General features: G+C 32.8%; 1 protein-coding gene across 13 annotated transcripts in view; it reads right to left on the bottom strand.

The window, feature by feature from the left end:
• ANKRD12 (ankyrin repeat domain 12) overlaps window positions 1-14,971 on the bottom strand; it is a 137,660-nt gene that overhangs the window by 52,734 nt on the left and 69,955 nt on the right. For 7 of the 13 annotated variants that reach the window (XM_070627430.1, XM_070627431.1, XM_070627437.1 and 4 more), the window contains exons 4-6: window positions 8,081-8,227; window positions 4,962-5,162; window positions 2,116-2,258 (exon numbers count right to left, since the gene is read on the bottom strand). In XM_070627430.1, coding sequence (XP_070483531.1) covers window positions 2,116-2,258; window positions 4,962-5,162; window positions 8,081-8,227 — 491 coding nt within the window. Of the gene's footprint in view, window positions 1-2,115; window positions 2,259-4,961; window positions 5,163-8,080; window positions 8,228-12,763; window positions 12,833-14,971 lie in introns of all 13 variants that reach the window. The other 6 variants (XM_070627426.1, XM_070627428.1, XM_070627427.1 and 3 more) reach the window with 1 other exon arrangement.

Below are 14,971 nucleotides of genomic sequence, written 5' to 3'. Positions count from 1 at the left end.
TTTTAAGCTATAATTACATGCTGGTTAGCCATAATGTGGAGTACTAATAGCCCTGGCATATGGTGGTCATGAAATTATTCAAACTTTCACAGGTCTCTGAGAGATACCAGGGAAACAGTAATTATAATGATTATGATTCTCTTCTCAAGGCCTCACAGCCAGCTGAATGCACCTTATCCATCCCTGAAGAAGAGAGATTTATTCTTAAATAAGAGTAAGTTTCTATGTTTAGGTATCAGCACAGAAGAGAACCATTTTGCGGTACTTAAGTCAGGAGGATGAAATAAAAATTTCTGTAAGATAGAATAAGTTTGCAGTCTCCCCTCACCACTGTCACACCAAAACTCTTCCTATGCTTGGCTTCTAGAATGCTGGAAAACGTTCTTATGTCAGCCAGACTGGAAAGTAAAGTATTTCTTTCTGGAGAAACTATCTGTCCCAAGGGAAGGACCTACAAATACTGACATTTAGGAGACTTCTAACAAAACAGCCATCTTGTCCTCCAAACATACTACAGAGAAGTCCACTAATCAACAAGCTCCGTACATTACACATCTTGTCAATCAGGCTTTTTAGAGCTTCATTCAAACATGAGTGAACAGAAGTTAGCAGAAGATCTCTAACTTGAAAAATACAGCAAAACAGAGCAATAACATGAAGGATCTTTGGGAAATTTCTGACCACGCAGGAAGTAGAACAAACCATTTAATATCCTTGGAGAATTAAGACGGGCACCCAGAAAAGAAATCTCATGGAGACAAGTGTGAGAATCTCACATGGGATTAATGGTAAGCAATATCCCAGGACAGCACCTATGCTACCGATAAAAGAGCAATTACTCCCGATTAGAGCAGGATACAATTATTTTGTATATAAGGATATGAGAAATCCCACAGATATTCCTCAAAAATAGTAAACTGATCAATGTGTCTGACCTTATTTAGAGGCATTTTATAGTTGTATCAGAGAGTAAGGAACAACCCCACAATAGTTGTACAGAACACTAAATAACAAAAAGTAGAACAAGGCAATGTATGACCCCAGGTAATAAACAAAAATCCAAAAAAGAAAATATAATTACAGTATATACTCTGTGAGTCTTCCAGCAGCAATATTTAATAAAATCCTTTGCAGGAAGTCAATAAATAGCAACTAAAAATTGAAAAGCAAAATAGCTTGCATCTTGTTAGAAATAGAGGTAACTACTCGAAGAAACCATCTACAATAGCTGTTTTTGGCTAAAGGTACTGGGAAGTGGGGAGGGATGGGAAGGAGCCAGGAGTTATCCTTATAAGCTGAGTAGTAATTTTCAACTTTCTAAACTATGTGCAAAGTATTCTTTGATAAAAGTAACAAGTAAAAGAGAAAACCTATTTATTTGAAAAACAAAATCCTGCTTTAGAATCATTGCTAATAGTGCCCAGGCTGACTTGCTCTGGCTGTGGCAGGTTACAGCAACTGAATTAAGCATTAAACACACTCAAAACATGAGCTTCATTACTCAAAGACTGTTTTAACTTTGATATCAACACGCCCAAGATTCCAAATGGTACTGGAATGTAAAACTCAGCATGGTTCATATTACTACAACAAAACAAATTAAACATGATATTTAAAAATGCCATTAATTTGTAAGCATATATAATCATGTTTGATTACAATATCATGTTTTTATTATTATACACATAAGCCATTGGAATATATTAAATAATGTCAGGTAAAATGCAGGAATAGGTGTTTTGTATAAAGGGATCACTAAATATTAACAAGTCTAAAAAAAATAAAAAGATAGGCAGGATGACACTGTAAAATTTTTATTATATGTAAAATCTGCTTTAACCACTACATCTGACAGACTGGCCTTGAAATAAAAATTTTGCCAAGCTGTTCAATTAATTATCAAATTAAACAGATTTTTATGAAAAGATAATACTAAATCTGATTATGACAGGAATTAGCAGAAGGTAGAAAAAAGAGAAAATAAAATATAGATGAGCTAATCAGGCAATGAGTGAACTATGACATGAGATTACATGACTAAGAAGTAAACTAAATTATTCTGGGTTGAATCTATATTTCGGAAATGTGTATTGTTGATTTTTCTATCATACTTACATCTCTGTGCCCACTACTAGCAGAATCATGAAGTGGAGTGTCATCATCTAATCCTTGTGTGTTAACATCTGCTCCAGCTGCTATAAGGATCTTAGCAACATCATAATATCCAACATTGCAAGCTTCATGCAGTGGTGTCCAACCTAAAGTTAGAGTATTAACTTAATATATCGTTCACTTGTATTAATTCAATATATATACTTTTTATATACATAACCCTGTATAACATACTGATTCTAAATGCACACAGTACAGAAGGAAAAAGGAGTGACAAACAAGCTGGTGGAAATAAAAACTAAGAACATCACCAATTTTACAAAAGGTTCATTCACAATAATTACTATTTCCGTTAGGGCAAAAGTAATTGACAAAAGTATTAAACATTTAAGCTTATCCAATAAATAGAAACTTGCTGTAATTTATAACAAACATCTGAACTATGGAAAAATAGAAAAATGAGGCAAAACCTTAATAAGCTTGTTAGGGCCTTTTAGTAAACAAAAACCCCTATGTTTTAACGGTTTTCATCTGTTAAGGTGCTATAATCTTTTCTAGACTTAATACTTATTTAAATGGAAATAAATTTATCATTTTAGTTACTTTTGTAATAAAAAAGTTACATGTTCATGAAAGACAAATTAGAAAACATAAAAACACAAAGCAGAAAAGAAGCATTACCCTTAATTCCACCATCCAGATATAATAAAGAACCTAGCAGAAATCCTACGAGCTTCCCTCGCTCCCGTATTTATAATTTTAGAACAAAACTGGGAAGGTTTTTTAACCTGCTTCTTCTACTTACAATGAAAACAATCTCCTATGTCATTACACTTTTCTACAACATAGTATTGCACTGACTAATTTAAACAAGCTCCTACTACTGGGCATTTAGATTATTTCTAATTTTTAAATATTAGAAACAATGCTGTAACAAACATCCTAACAACTAAATCTTCATGCACATCCATGATTAAATATTTAAGACAAATTCTTAGAAGTGGAATTGTTAAAAAAAGGGAAAACTACATTTTTTTGGTTTCCGATAGATACTAATACCAAGTTTTCCTCCAGAAAGGATGCTGCACATTTTAAGTCTCATTCTTTAAAGTAAAGCCCTGCATATTGCCCTTTTCCCCACTCATATCAAACAGAGAAATAAATTTCAGGAGTATTCTAATAGGGCTAACGTAAAAGCAAAACAAAAACCAAAATTAGGAAATGACAAAATATAGGGGTATAGTTTTATGATACAGGGTCAGAGAAGGCTTTCTTAAATAAAATACCAAAGAACCCAAATGAAAAGATTAACCGATATTATCACAAAATATTAAAACTTTAGTACAGTAAACAACACTCTAATGAAAATCCAAACATACCCACAGACTGAAAATCTTTACACATTTGATAGAGAATTAAAATCTACACTAAAGGAAGGGCTCTTACATATTAATAATTCTATCGAACCATAAGAAAATGGGCAAAAGACTGGATCTGGCAATTCACAGAATACATACAAACTTATAATATGCACAAGAAGAAATATTCACTGTCACTATTGAAAAGAAAATTCAAATTAAAATAAGATCTTTTTTACATTGTCAGATTATTAATAATTAAATTGATAATATTCAGTTTTAGTGAAAATGTGAGGAAAAGGGCTCTTTCATATACTCTTGATGGGAGCGTAAACTGACAACAAAAGATTTTTTGAAGGGCCATTTACCTGTATTTTAAATTTTAACATTTTAAATATGTATCACCTTTGATTTAGCAGTTTCCTTTCTATTGAAATCCTTCCATAGCTATACACAAAGATATTTTTGTAAGAGTGTTCACTAAAGTACTACCCATGGAATCTATATTATACAGTATTTGCAGCTGATGAAATGAAATGAATGTAGAATTACCTGTATGTACTGACAGAAATATCTGTAAGACATTAAGTAAATGGCAGATTGCAGAACTAGAGGTTGATGGCTATAGATGGAGTGATCTGATTTTTTTAAAAAAGCTGCATAAAAAAATGTTCATTTCACATTTATAATGAAAATGCATGGAAAAGATAACCTCCAAATTGTTAACAATAGTTCTGTGGGGAAGAAGGGGGGTATTAACATATAGTAGGTGAAACTAAAGAGATTTCTACATTGTGCCCTGTATACTTCTACTGTTTGAATTCTTTACAGTAAGAATGTATTCGCATGGCATTTGAATAATTAAAAGGACACACCACCACTACTTTCTTATAGTCCTCATGTTCAAATTAACGTGTTATTTAAACTAATTAATTAATTAATTAGTCTTTCCTCCTCTAAGCCCCAGTACACAGTTGTATATTCTAGTTGTAGGTCCTTCCAGTTCTTCTACGTAAGCCACAGCATGGCTACTGACAGATGAATGGTGTCGTTCTGCACTTGGGAACCAAACCCCAGCTGCCAAACCAGAGAGTGCCAAACTTTAAGCACTAGACCATCAGGCTGGCTCAGTAAGTGTTCTTGAAAGACTTATGAATGAATTAACTACTTTGAAAACATTATATAACACTAATTGACTAGAATAAAACCTAAATTGGATAAGGAATTATATAGTAATATGTTATATAAGTAAACAAAAATATAAGTTTAATATTTAAAAATGTGAGTAATCATTGACATGAAATTGTAGCAGAGATCAGGGTTTTACGTACACATTCCAAAACAGTTTTGTGATAAAGTACACTTTAGAACTCGTTCACTTTAGCAGGAGGAATAAAGAATGTAGAACCATTAAACAGTAACCAGAATCTGTTTAGATGAAAAGTTTTAAATTTTAGTTCCTGATTATTAGTCTTTAATTATCCCTCTTACCTGCAAAATCTTTCACATTCACATTTGCCCCTAAACTTATTAATTCTTTAACTTGTTTCACATCTCCTCGAATAGCTGCCATGTGTAAAGGAGTTTCACCACGTTCATTTCTTTTATTAACTTTATCTTTTTGTCGAGATGAGGAACTAGGAGTTTTCTTTTGGGCTGGTGTTGTTTGTGATGGATGATTTGGTGTGGAATCTATAAGAAAGAACAAAGTTGACAAAAGTTCTGGGCTAAATATTTTGTATATTCATTTAAACAAAATGAATTTTGTTTCAGTGATAAAAATGAATTTTTAATTCATTCATTTTTATAGGTAATGTGTTAATTTCCTGGAACAGGGAGAGTATCTTCTCACTCCGATGATCTGAAACTTGACTTGGATGATACATTAATAATTTGACCCAAAACATAGAGTTAGGGTTTCTACTTCCTTTAGGGTTATCAAATATTGCATGAGCCAATTTAGAAAAAAACGTTTTATTCTGTCAATTCATAACACTGGCTTAAAATGAAGATAAAGTATCAAGCATGCACCTTAAAAGTATTTGCTCAATGAATAATCTTATAAACTGCAAAAAAAAATTTACTTTCCAAAGCATATTATGCTATTATTGTAAGACCTCGATGAAACGACACTGAAGGCTAGAGTTCACACCTCTGACTTGGACAAAATGTTGGAGGTCTGTTCAAATACTAAATGCAAATTAAGGTCATGGATGATTTTAGCACGAAAACGAAGCTTAAGATATATAAGAAATATGGACAGTATGGATAAAAGCCTTTAAAAAGTGGGCTGATAAAAGTAAAAAAATTGTGCTTTCTTTGATTCCCATCTTTTGATTTTTGTTCCAGTTTCTTTATTAAAAACAAGAAAGTTAAACTAGGTGATGCCCAAAGTCCTCTCCTCCTCATTTCAGAACTATTGGGGGAAAAAAACAAAGAAAAAACTAGTCTTAATCAGTTAAGGATTCAAGACATTATGTGCAGTGTTAATAATTAATTCTGAAAATTTACATCCATTTAAGAGGAACTACTTCAAGAGAAAGCAAGTCTGAAAAATAATTTTCTAGCATCATGTAATAATTTTCTTGCAAACTGACATGATTAGAGCACTAAAGTAATATCATCCTTTCCTCAATAAGAAAAAAGTTTAAGGTTTACACTTTTTGGATTTTAAGGTACACTGTGTCAGTAAGAGTTTCCTATCTATGCATTTCTATAACGTACGCTCCATAAGAGCAAGAACATTGTCTATCTTAGTCACTGTATCTTGACTACTCAGGAAACTTCTTGGTACATAGTGGTACTCATGCAATATTTGCTGAATGAATAAATGAATTTTATTATAATCTTTACAGTCAAATTATTAAGAAAATTAGCTGTTGAACTTAAAAACAAAGAGAGACTTTTTAATTCAAACAACTTGCAAGAAAGTAACTCATACAAAATTTTGTTAGCCATACCAAAATAACATTCACAAACACAAAATAAAAGTAGTACTATCCATAATGGTAATCAGGACAAACATAAAAACACAGAAAATTAATTACGTAATGGATAAAACAATGAACCCTCAACTCCAAGCATATCTATTTCCAGGCAAACAGCTTGATATTTCCACTCTAGTTCTACATATGTTACAAAGTTAACTAAGATGTACTCTTAAATGAAAAGAACCAACTGCAGAACAGTATCATACTATAACCTTAAATTTAAAAAGAAACTACTACAAAAGATATATATTCGCATGTTTATGCCTAGAAAATTTCTAGAAGATAAGAAACTGTTAGTAGTGGTTGCCTCTCAAGGGGGGAGGTCATTGGAGATGAGGGAAGACTAACTTTTTGCTTTATTGTATTAATTCTTTAATTTAGTCTAAGGATAGAGGCTCATGGCATAAAAAAATCATTTTTAAAAGATAAAAGTCTTTCTATCTAACTATTAAATCTGATTCAAAGCCAACATTTTACAGAGACATTTTAAGTTTTAACACTGTAAAATATCTTTAATTTTGCCAATCTTTCCTAAGTTGGGGGTGGAAAGGTGGGAGAACAACCAAAACAACATGTTCTACATAAAAAGCAGAAAGCTCTAACATATTTTTCTTAGTAAAAAACATCAGATACCCTCATGCTTTGATGGAAACTATGATACATAGAAACTCAAGTATTTTACCATGTTGTCCCAGCTTTTATAAAAGGAGCCAATATAGGAAAAGTTCAGTAGAAAAACTGTTCCCTTTTCAATGCATTTCAACATGGTCTGTTATGTTACCCAAAGTCCTATGTAAGATGCCTTGAATTCAGAGCCAAAAGAAAATTTTTTTTTCTCTAGACAAAAGTGATGTACTTTCTTCTATCAGTCAGTGAGAACTACACAACTTAAAATTTTTCTTGTGTTCTTAGCTGCCAGAATGCACAGCTAAATTCAATGCTCAAAAGTAATAACTATCTCAGCCCAGCTGTCTGGATTTTATCTATGTTTCTAGCTCCTTTTAATAATCAGCAGGTTGTTTCGGTCCTGCTGGTAAGCCAGCTTCAATTATTTTTGGAGGGCACAGTACACGAATAAACACACACACACATACATGTAGCACAACACCTTAACTGGAAGTGTGAACAAATATTTTCCCTTTTAAAATAATTTAGCAGATCTTAAACAGTATAACATGGATTACACTCATTTCTAAAAGTAATAATGTGATAACATTACAAGTTATCGGCAAGGTCCTAGCGAACTGAAAAGTCATCTATAAACTTAGAAGCAGCTTTATAGAAAGTGGGGTAAAAAATTCTTCAGTAAGGTAAAAGCACATAGTTCTGCAACAGATTTCTCAAGTTAACTGACTCATTTCTAAATTACTCATTTTAGTTGACAAATATGTATGGAAAGTCCACTAAGCACAAAGATCTCTGCGCTTGTACACCTTCTCATCTAGTGGAGGATACAGACAATAAACAACTGTCATGCAAATAAATGTAAAATTACAAACATAAGAAATTTTGATTAAGTTCAAGGAAGGACAAAAATATAAAGTAGTTAAAAATAATTGTTAAGGCTAGAGTCTGAGGAAAACTAAGAATACACATGAACTCAATGATGGTAAGTGTCACCTGGACTGTTGTCCCTTGCTGTCATCTGCATAAGAAGTGCCATCTGCTTTCGTTCCGAGAGTGGATAACCAAAAAGAATGCTAACTGGTGTAGACTTCTTATTTCCAGCTTCTTTTTTTGTCTTCTTCTTTTCTGGACCTTCTTTCTCTGGAATTATTAATAAATATGTAAGAATTTGAAACAAATGTAAGCACTCAAAAGCATAACATAACATGACTTTAAAAAAAAATAGATGCTATATACGTGTACAAGAGAAATGTGTATTATATAAGAACTAGCAATGGGCAGGCAAAAGAGCACTGGACTTACATAAGCAATTTTCTTCATGAATGCTAAAAATATATATATATTATTAATTCTTTGTTTTCAGAAAATCAGTAACATTTGGAAATTTATTCCAAGCAAAATTAGTATTTTAATGATTTGTTTTATTGAGACTTAAGTTCTTCAATAACATTTCAAACATTCCTTAGTATTACATCTTTGAAACTTCTCTTTCATTCATTATAATTTTATTCTTCTTAATTACTACTAAGCCCATGTTCCTTCTATATGCTACAGCTACGTTCCTTCAAATTACTTTCCTAACTCCACTAACAATTTGTACGATCTTCTAAGGAGATAAGTATTTAAGACAAGTCTCATCACACGCAGTAATTACTGAAATAAAGCACTAAATCACTTTATTCCAGTGATAGGACAGCTGAACATGGAATGGTATTACTCAAAGCTAAAAATGAGTAAATTACAGATTTCGGGGGGAGGGGGTGTTAATAGAGATCCTGTGAAGATACAAAAGTATCTAAGGACTTTTCAAAGAGATTTGATCCATCGTAAAATCATCTCTCAGATTTAGCTATTTGGGAAGTAAATCCTTTGATATGCAGCCAGCATTCTCCAGGAAATTCAGATAGTACTGGAATCCATAGGTCAAAGAGATACAGGGTCTTTCTTTAGGACTTCTCAGGCAGTTAATTCAGGTGGCTCTGCAAGAGCTAACATGGAGGTTCTGCCTATTAACTGTCTAGCCTAGGCATCTATTTCTTGGGAAACCCTATTCAAATATGTGGGATTTACTGATCCACGTTTGAGGGTCCCTGCAAAGACGAGCTACAAAAATAAATATGTAAAATTAAAAAATAAATGTAAAACACAGCAAAAATGAGTGGAAGAAGGGAAGGCTTAGTAGTTAATATTGTGGTTTTTTTCAGGCAGCTGTGGCCAGTAGCTAGACTACTCTAGGAGAAAAGCATTTATTAATCTAGCAAGTTTCAAGACACTAATCAAAGTTTGATATTATTTAAATATTATTTAAGGTATAAGAATTTAAAGTAATAACTCTTGCAGTGTACCCCTTAATCAGGATAAACTTGTATCTAACGGCCTAGAAAAATTAGAGGTCCTAAATATTTAAACTCTGCTGTTCACAAATCACTCAAAATTCAATAGCTTCTCAAGTGTCCGTTTTGTCAGTATTTGATCTTACATAACAAAAACTTTCAAGATTTAAGTCAGCCTTTGTTAATAGTTCTAATGTATTCTCTTATTTTCATATTTCTCATTTCATTATCATTAATGATCCAATTAGTATAAATCCAGTTTCAGTACAGTGTTTTAACTAACTTACTAAATTATAAAGCCCTAAACAAGTCTTTTGGAGAAGTCTAGTTTTCTCTGAAACATATACTTTCTCCTAATAATGTTCTGTACACTTTGGTTCTTTCATATTTAATGAGGAACCACAACTACTGTTCTTTTAATAGTTTTCCAACTGAATAACAAAGCTTTAAATATAATGAATGTACTTCTCACCAAAAATTAAAATATTTAAGTGTGAAAATTTTATAGCAAGTAGAAAACATGTTTTAACAGAAATAAGTAACTGGAGGAAAAAAGTTTTTAAAAAATACATACTATCTAGCCTTAAAATATTTCCTAAAATTTTGGGGAAAGCTTTGCCTTTTATTTTCTCATTTGCAAAATAACTGATTTTTTGGTTTTAACTGCATTTTAATACAATGTTTTAAAAAGAGTAAGCTAGGGGGACTGGCCTAGTGGTTAAGTTCAGAGTGCTCCACTTCAGCAGCCTGTTTTCAGACCTACACCACTCGTTGGCAGCCATGCTGTAGTGGTGATCCACATAAAAAATAGAGGAAGATTGGCACAGATGTTAGCTCAGGGCAAATCTTCCTCAGGAAAAAAAAAAAAAGTTAAAAAGTGATACATACTCAGTTTACAGAAGAAAGTGCGACACTTATAAATTCATTATTAGAATTCCATGCTTCCATATGATCACAGATATAATTATTATATTTTCAAAAAGAATAAACAAACTGGATATACTCCAAATATCCAAGTAAAAATTCAAATTAGGTACTAGCATCCAATCTGAACTGTATTTTTTAATTAAGTTAACCTTAGTCATTTGTCTGAGTTTATGCTTTACATGAGATAGGAAAAGAAGGTAAGTGAACAGTAAGCTGGTATAAGACAGTTAGATTAGAGATTATACTATTTTTCAAAATTATAAGTGTTAGATTAAAGATATCCCAAAGTGTGCTTTTTCAAATTTTAAAGCATTCAACGTAACTTCCACTACTTGGGATCTATCCTGTGAAGAACCTGTTTCCTCTGACCTGCCATAAGTAAAAAATGATCATATACTATATATTTGAAAAAGTTAGGTACTTCTCGAGTTTCAGTACCTGAAATATGTTATTTATTTGTCCCAATAATGGGTCGGAACTCTAAACTTTAAACACAGGAATACTGACACGTGCTCATTTACACAGTCTACAACAGACCTGAATTCCACTCAGCCACCCTAGAGATTTTTAAAGAAAAATCCAAGTGATTCACTTAAGACCAAAGAAAAATAGAGAAAGAGACTTTTCAACAATCCAATATTCTTTATTTCTAGGTTCAGAGGATCCTTAGAAATATAGAGATGAATCAGTCTTATAATCTCAAAAATTAATGCTTTCTTTTCAGGTCTTGTCAGAATATACAGAAAGCTCAACATTGTCACATCCCAATTAAGCGTAGAGTATATTACGGAGAAGAGACAAAATTGTTTTTCTTGGGGACCTGGTTCATAAACCTATGAGTGTCTCAAAAACTAAACAATATGACATTTTCCTACAAAGCAGTCACTGTATAAGGAATGAAACAATGGAGCTACAATTCAAATACAGCTGAACATAATTAAATCAATCATGTTTGGAATGTGTATACTTCAATTCTGAGAAAAAATGTTGCCATTACTCTCTGGTTCTAAAATATCTACACAAATCTCTAACAGCTGGGCACCTGTGTCTTTTAATTGCCAGCAATAATACTCAGATCATGGATGGCTTCATCACATTTAGCTCTTTCAGGTACCCTCTGGCACTTATGAGTTCCATTTTAGAAAAGTACATCTAACTCACAGTAAGTGTAGGTCTTTTCAATTTAATGCTGACTGTAAACATGCCCCCCAAATTTTGATAACCAAGTACAATTAACTTATCAGCTCAATTAACAGCTTTCAGGATAATTTTAAAAGTAATTATTTGGTTCTACAAACCCCCACCCCAACTCCACAAATTTATAAAATAAATATAAAGGATACTAGAAACAGAAGGTTTGTTTCAGTTTTTATAGCCAAACAACATATGCTGAAAACTTGGTACTTAGATACCCAAGGACTAAACAATATTTTACATTAAAAAAAGTTGAGAGAAAGATATAAGCCCATTCAAAGAAAAAAGGACAATCAAAACAATTAATTTTCACATACAAGAGAACACGTTTACTCTTTAAAATGACAATATTTATATATTCTTTTATATTCTTCTATCTGGAGCAATTATGAAGCATAATCCCTGGTGCCATAGCTGAATAGAGAGGTTCCAATTCAGTTAATGGTAATGGCATTTCTCCAGGAATTTTTTTTTTTTTTAAAGATTTTATTTTTCCTTTTTCTCCCAAAGTCCCCCGGTACATAGTTGCATATTTTTAGTTGTGGGTCCTTCTAGCTGTGGCATGTGGGATGCTGCCTCAGCATGGCTTGATGAGCAGTGCCATGTCCGTGCACAGGATTCGAACCAGCGAAACCCTGGGCACCCGAAGTAGAGCATGCGAACTTAACCACTCGGCCACAGGGCCGGCCCCTCTCCAGGAATTTTTAATCCACTTCTGAATTCAACATGGGCAGCAAAGTCATTTTAAAATTAAAAAAGTTTTTAAATGTGTGTTTTTTAAAGAAACACTGCATGATTGAAGAGTAAGATGGCATTGGCTATCAAAATCAATACACTTAGTATATCCTGTGAAGAGTCCAAGCAAAAGAGACTAAGGACCTAGGGGTAACTTCCCATAATGGTCGCTGCACTGCACAACTCCAAGGGGTTGACTTTCATATTGTTTTCTATGCGAACGGTGTCCCCATGTTGTGCTGTATAACATCTGAGTAGTGGTATACAGTAGTCTTGCTTATAATGTTCATATTTAAGCATGTGTTGGACATGATGGACTGGATATCTCAAACAAAAACTGGAAACTTTGCTGTCACTCATGTAGTTCACTTATTCAAACAAAGATATCTATGTACTGGTTTGAAAAAAAGTTATTGACAGTACAATAATTAATTGTAAATGTGACAGAAACCACTGGCTAAACAGGAGCCCCTGATAATCTAATTACCTGAGTATGTCCTGTAAGAAGATATAAGTCTCTCCCCCCAATTTTCACTTGTATGTCCTGGATCTGAATCTACAGAATGAGAAGAGACAGGAGAAAAGAAAAAAAGCACACGAAGGGAAATGCAGAATTCAACAAACCAACATTTTTCAAAAGACCACTAGTTAGTTAGTCAATGATCTATCATTGTTTTTCCAAAAGATTATTTTTAAGGTAAAGCCAAAAGTACATTTCAAACACAAGTTTGGCCAATACTTAAGATTTCAGTTTCTTCAAACGGAATGTTAAAGCTGAGAAAGTCAACCATGCAGTTTGCAATAACAGATTATTACTGATGTTGTTTCTTAAAACACACCTCCTTTGAGACTATATATTTCTTCAATCTATGAATAATGATAAAAGAGGCAGTACTCTAATAACTGTTTTTCTGTTTAGAATTTGTTTAGAAAACTTGAATTGACTTCAATCGCCCTTTTTGTTCTCTGCATGCCAAAACTACTTAGAAGACAAGAGAACACTCTGAACTCCAGTATCTTCTAGACTACAGATCTTTCTATAAATTATACACATTTCAAATGGTATCAGTTACTACACTGACCACTACCTAATGGCCTCTTAGAAAGAAAGCAGCAGTAAAAACAAAGTTTATCAGTTAAGATAAGGATACGAAATTCTTCCTAACGATTCATGACAGACAAATAAGAATATGGAGAATTGACTTTTGGCAGTATGGCCAGAGCAATATGCCATTTTAACTCACAATAATATTATTTTGATCTTCATATTCTCAATCTACTGACATATACTTTTCTTTCCAGGATCATTATTATAGACATTATTCATGAGTTAAATATAAGGACAACAAAAGTGCTGGAAGAAAACCAATTTAGAGAACAAGTAACCCCTAAACATAGTATTTGAAAATTTTAAAGATAAGCGTAAAAGTTTAGTGACAAGAAGGCTTACTCAATTGAAAGGGAACCATTAATAAAATAACATTTAGAACAATTCTAATGCAAGTGGGTAAATGGACTGAATGACAAGCCTTTCAATGAACACTTATATTTCAAAACTGAACATATTAAGCTAGCAAATAGAAGAATTCCATGAAGAATATTTGACATTTCATTTAAAGTCAAGCAAAAATAAAAAATGGCCTCCATAGATTGCAAAGCAAGAAAAAGTGGCCATCAATAAGCTGTGCCAACAAATCCAATTAAATGGATTTTTGAAAGCAGATCATATTACTGTGACAGATCAAAGCACTTTGACGATTCATAATATTAATATAAGGAAGCAGTTTATCCAAATCTTTCTGTGAAAGTGATCAATGCACCCTGACTCCACATACCCCTTGGCTTTTACTCCAATAAGTGTTTATATTTGGGGCATTTGAATGTGTGTCCTATAAAGATTTAATTCAGGAGCTAGAAAATGAAAAGCTTCCACAACCTATCGCTTTACTCAACCACTTCTTCCTTCTGTGCTATACTGAGACTAGACTCTAAGACTATTGCTACCTATGAGGTTTTTGTAAAACACTGAGCGCTAAGCCAGGCAATTCTCTCTCCCTGATATGTTCTCTGTACAAGGCAAGATAAGCAATAATTGTATTTTAAAAGCCATCTTTTAAAGTTAATATTCTGTTTTGGGTTGCAAGAGAGTAAAGAGAAAAATACGAGAATGATTAAAAAGGTTTGCATTGTATGTTTGAAAACTTTTATAGTAAAATATCGGGGGGAGGAATGGGAGTACATCTGTAATAACCAAATTCCATGAAAATCACCAAAAGGTGACTACCCTTATTAACCAAAGCACCGATTTTATCTGCTACTTTAACATAGTTACCAGAAAATTTATATTTCTTTTCTTTTTTAAAAAAGTTTCTCTCTCCAAATTTGCCTGAGCCACATTAAATAGGGTAAATCTACTTTAACAGCATTTAAAACGTCAGGAAAATAGAACTTCTAAGGCTGGCTGGCAGAGGTGGTTAAAACATTTGAACGTGCTCTACAACTGCCACCACGTACTTCGCAACAGATCATCCTGTGCCTCTCTGGATTTTCTCATAACACATTATCTACATATGCCAAAAGAAAAAATTAGTAAGCAAATAAATAATGCCTACCAGGAGGAAAACAATATTTTAACAAGTGACGGATGTGGTATCTTTCTACTTCTTTAAACATACAAACTAAAATGATATAGTAC

The sequence above is a fragment of the Equus przewalskii genome, chromosome 7 (genome assembly GCF_037783145.1).
Source record: "Equus przewalskii isolate Varuska chromosome 7, EquPr2, whole genome shotgun sequence".
NCBI lineage: Eukaryota > Metazoa > Chordata > Mammalia > Perissodactyla > Equidae > Equus > Equus przewalskii.
The sequence above is the reverse complement of the archived record's forward strand: the minus strand, read 5'-3'. Positions and strand labels throughout refer to the sequence as shown.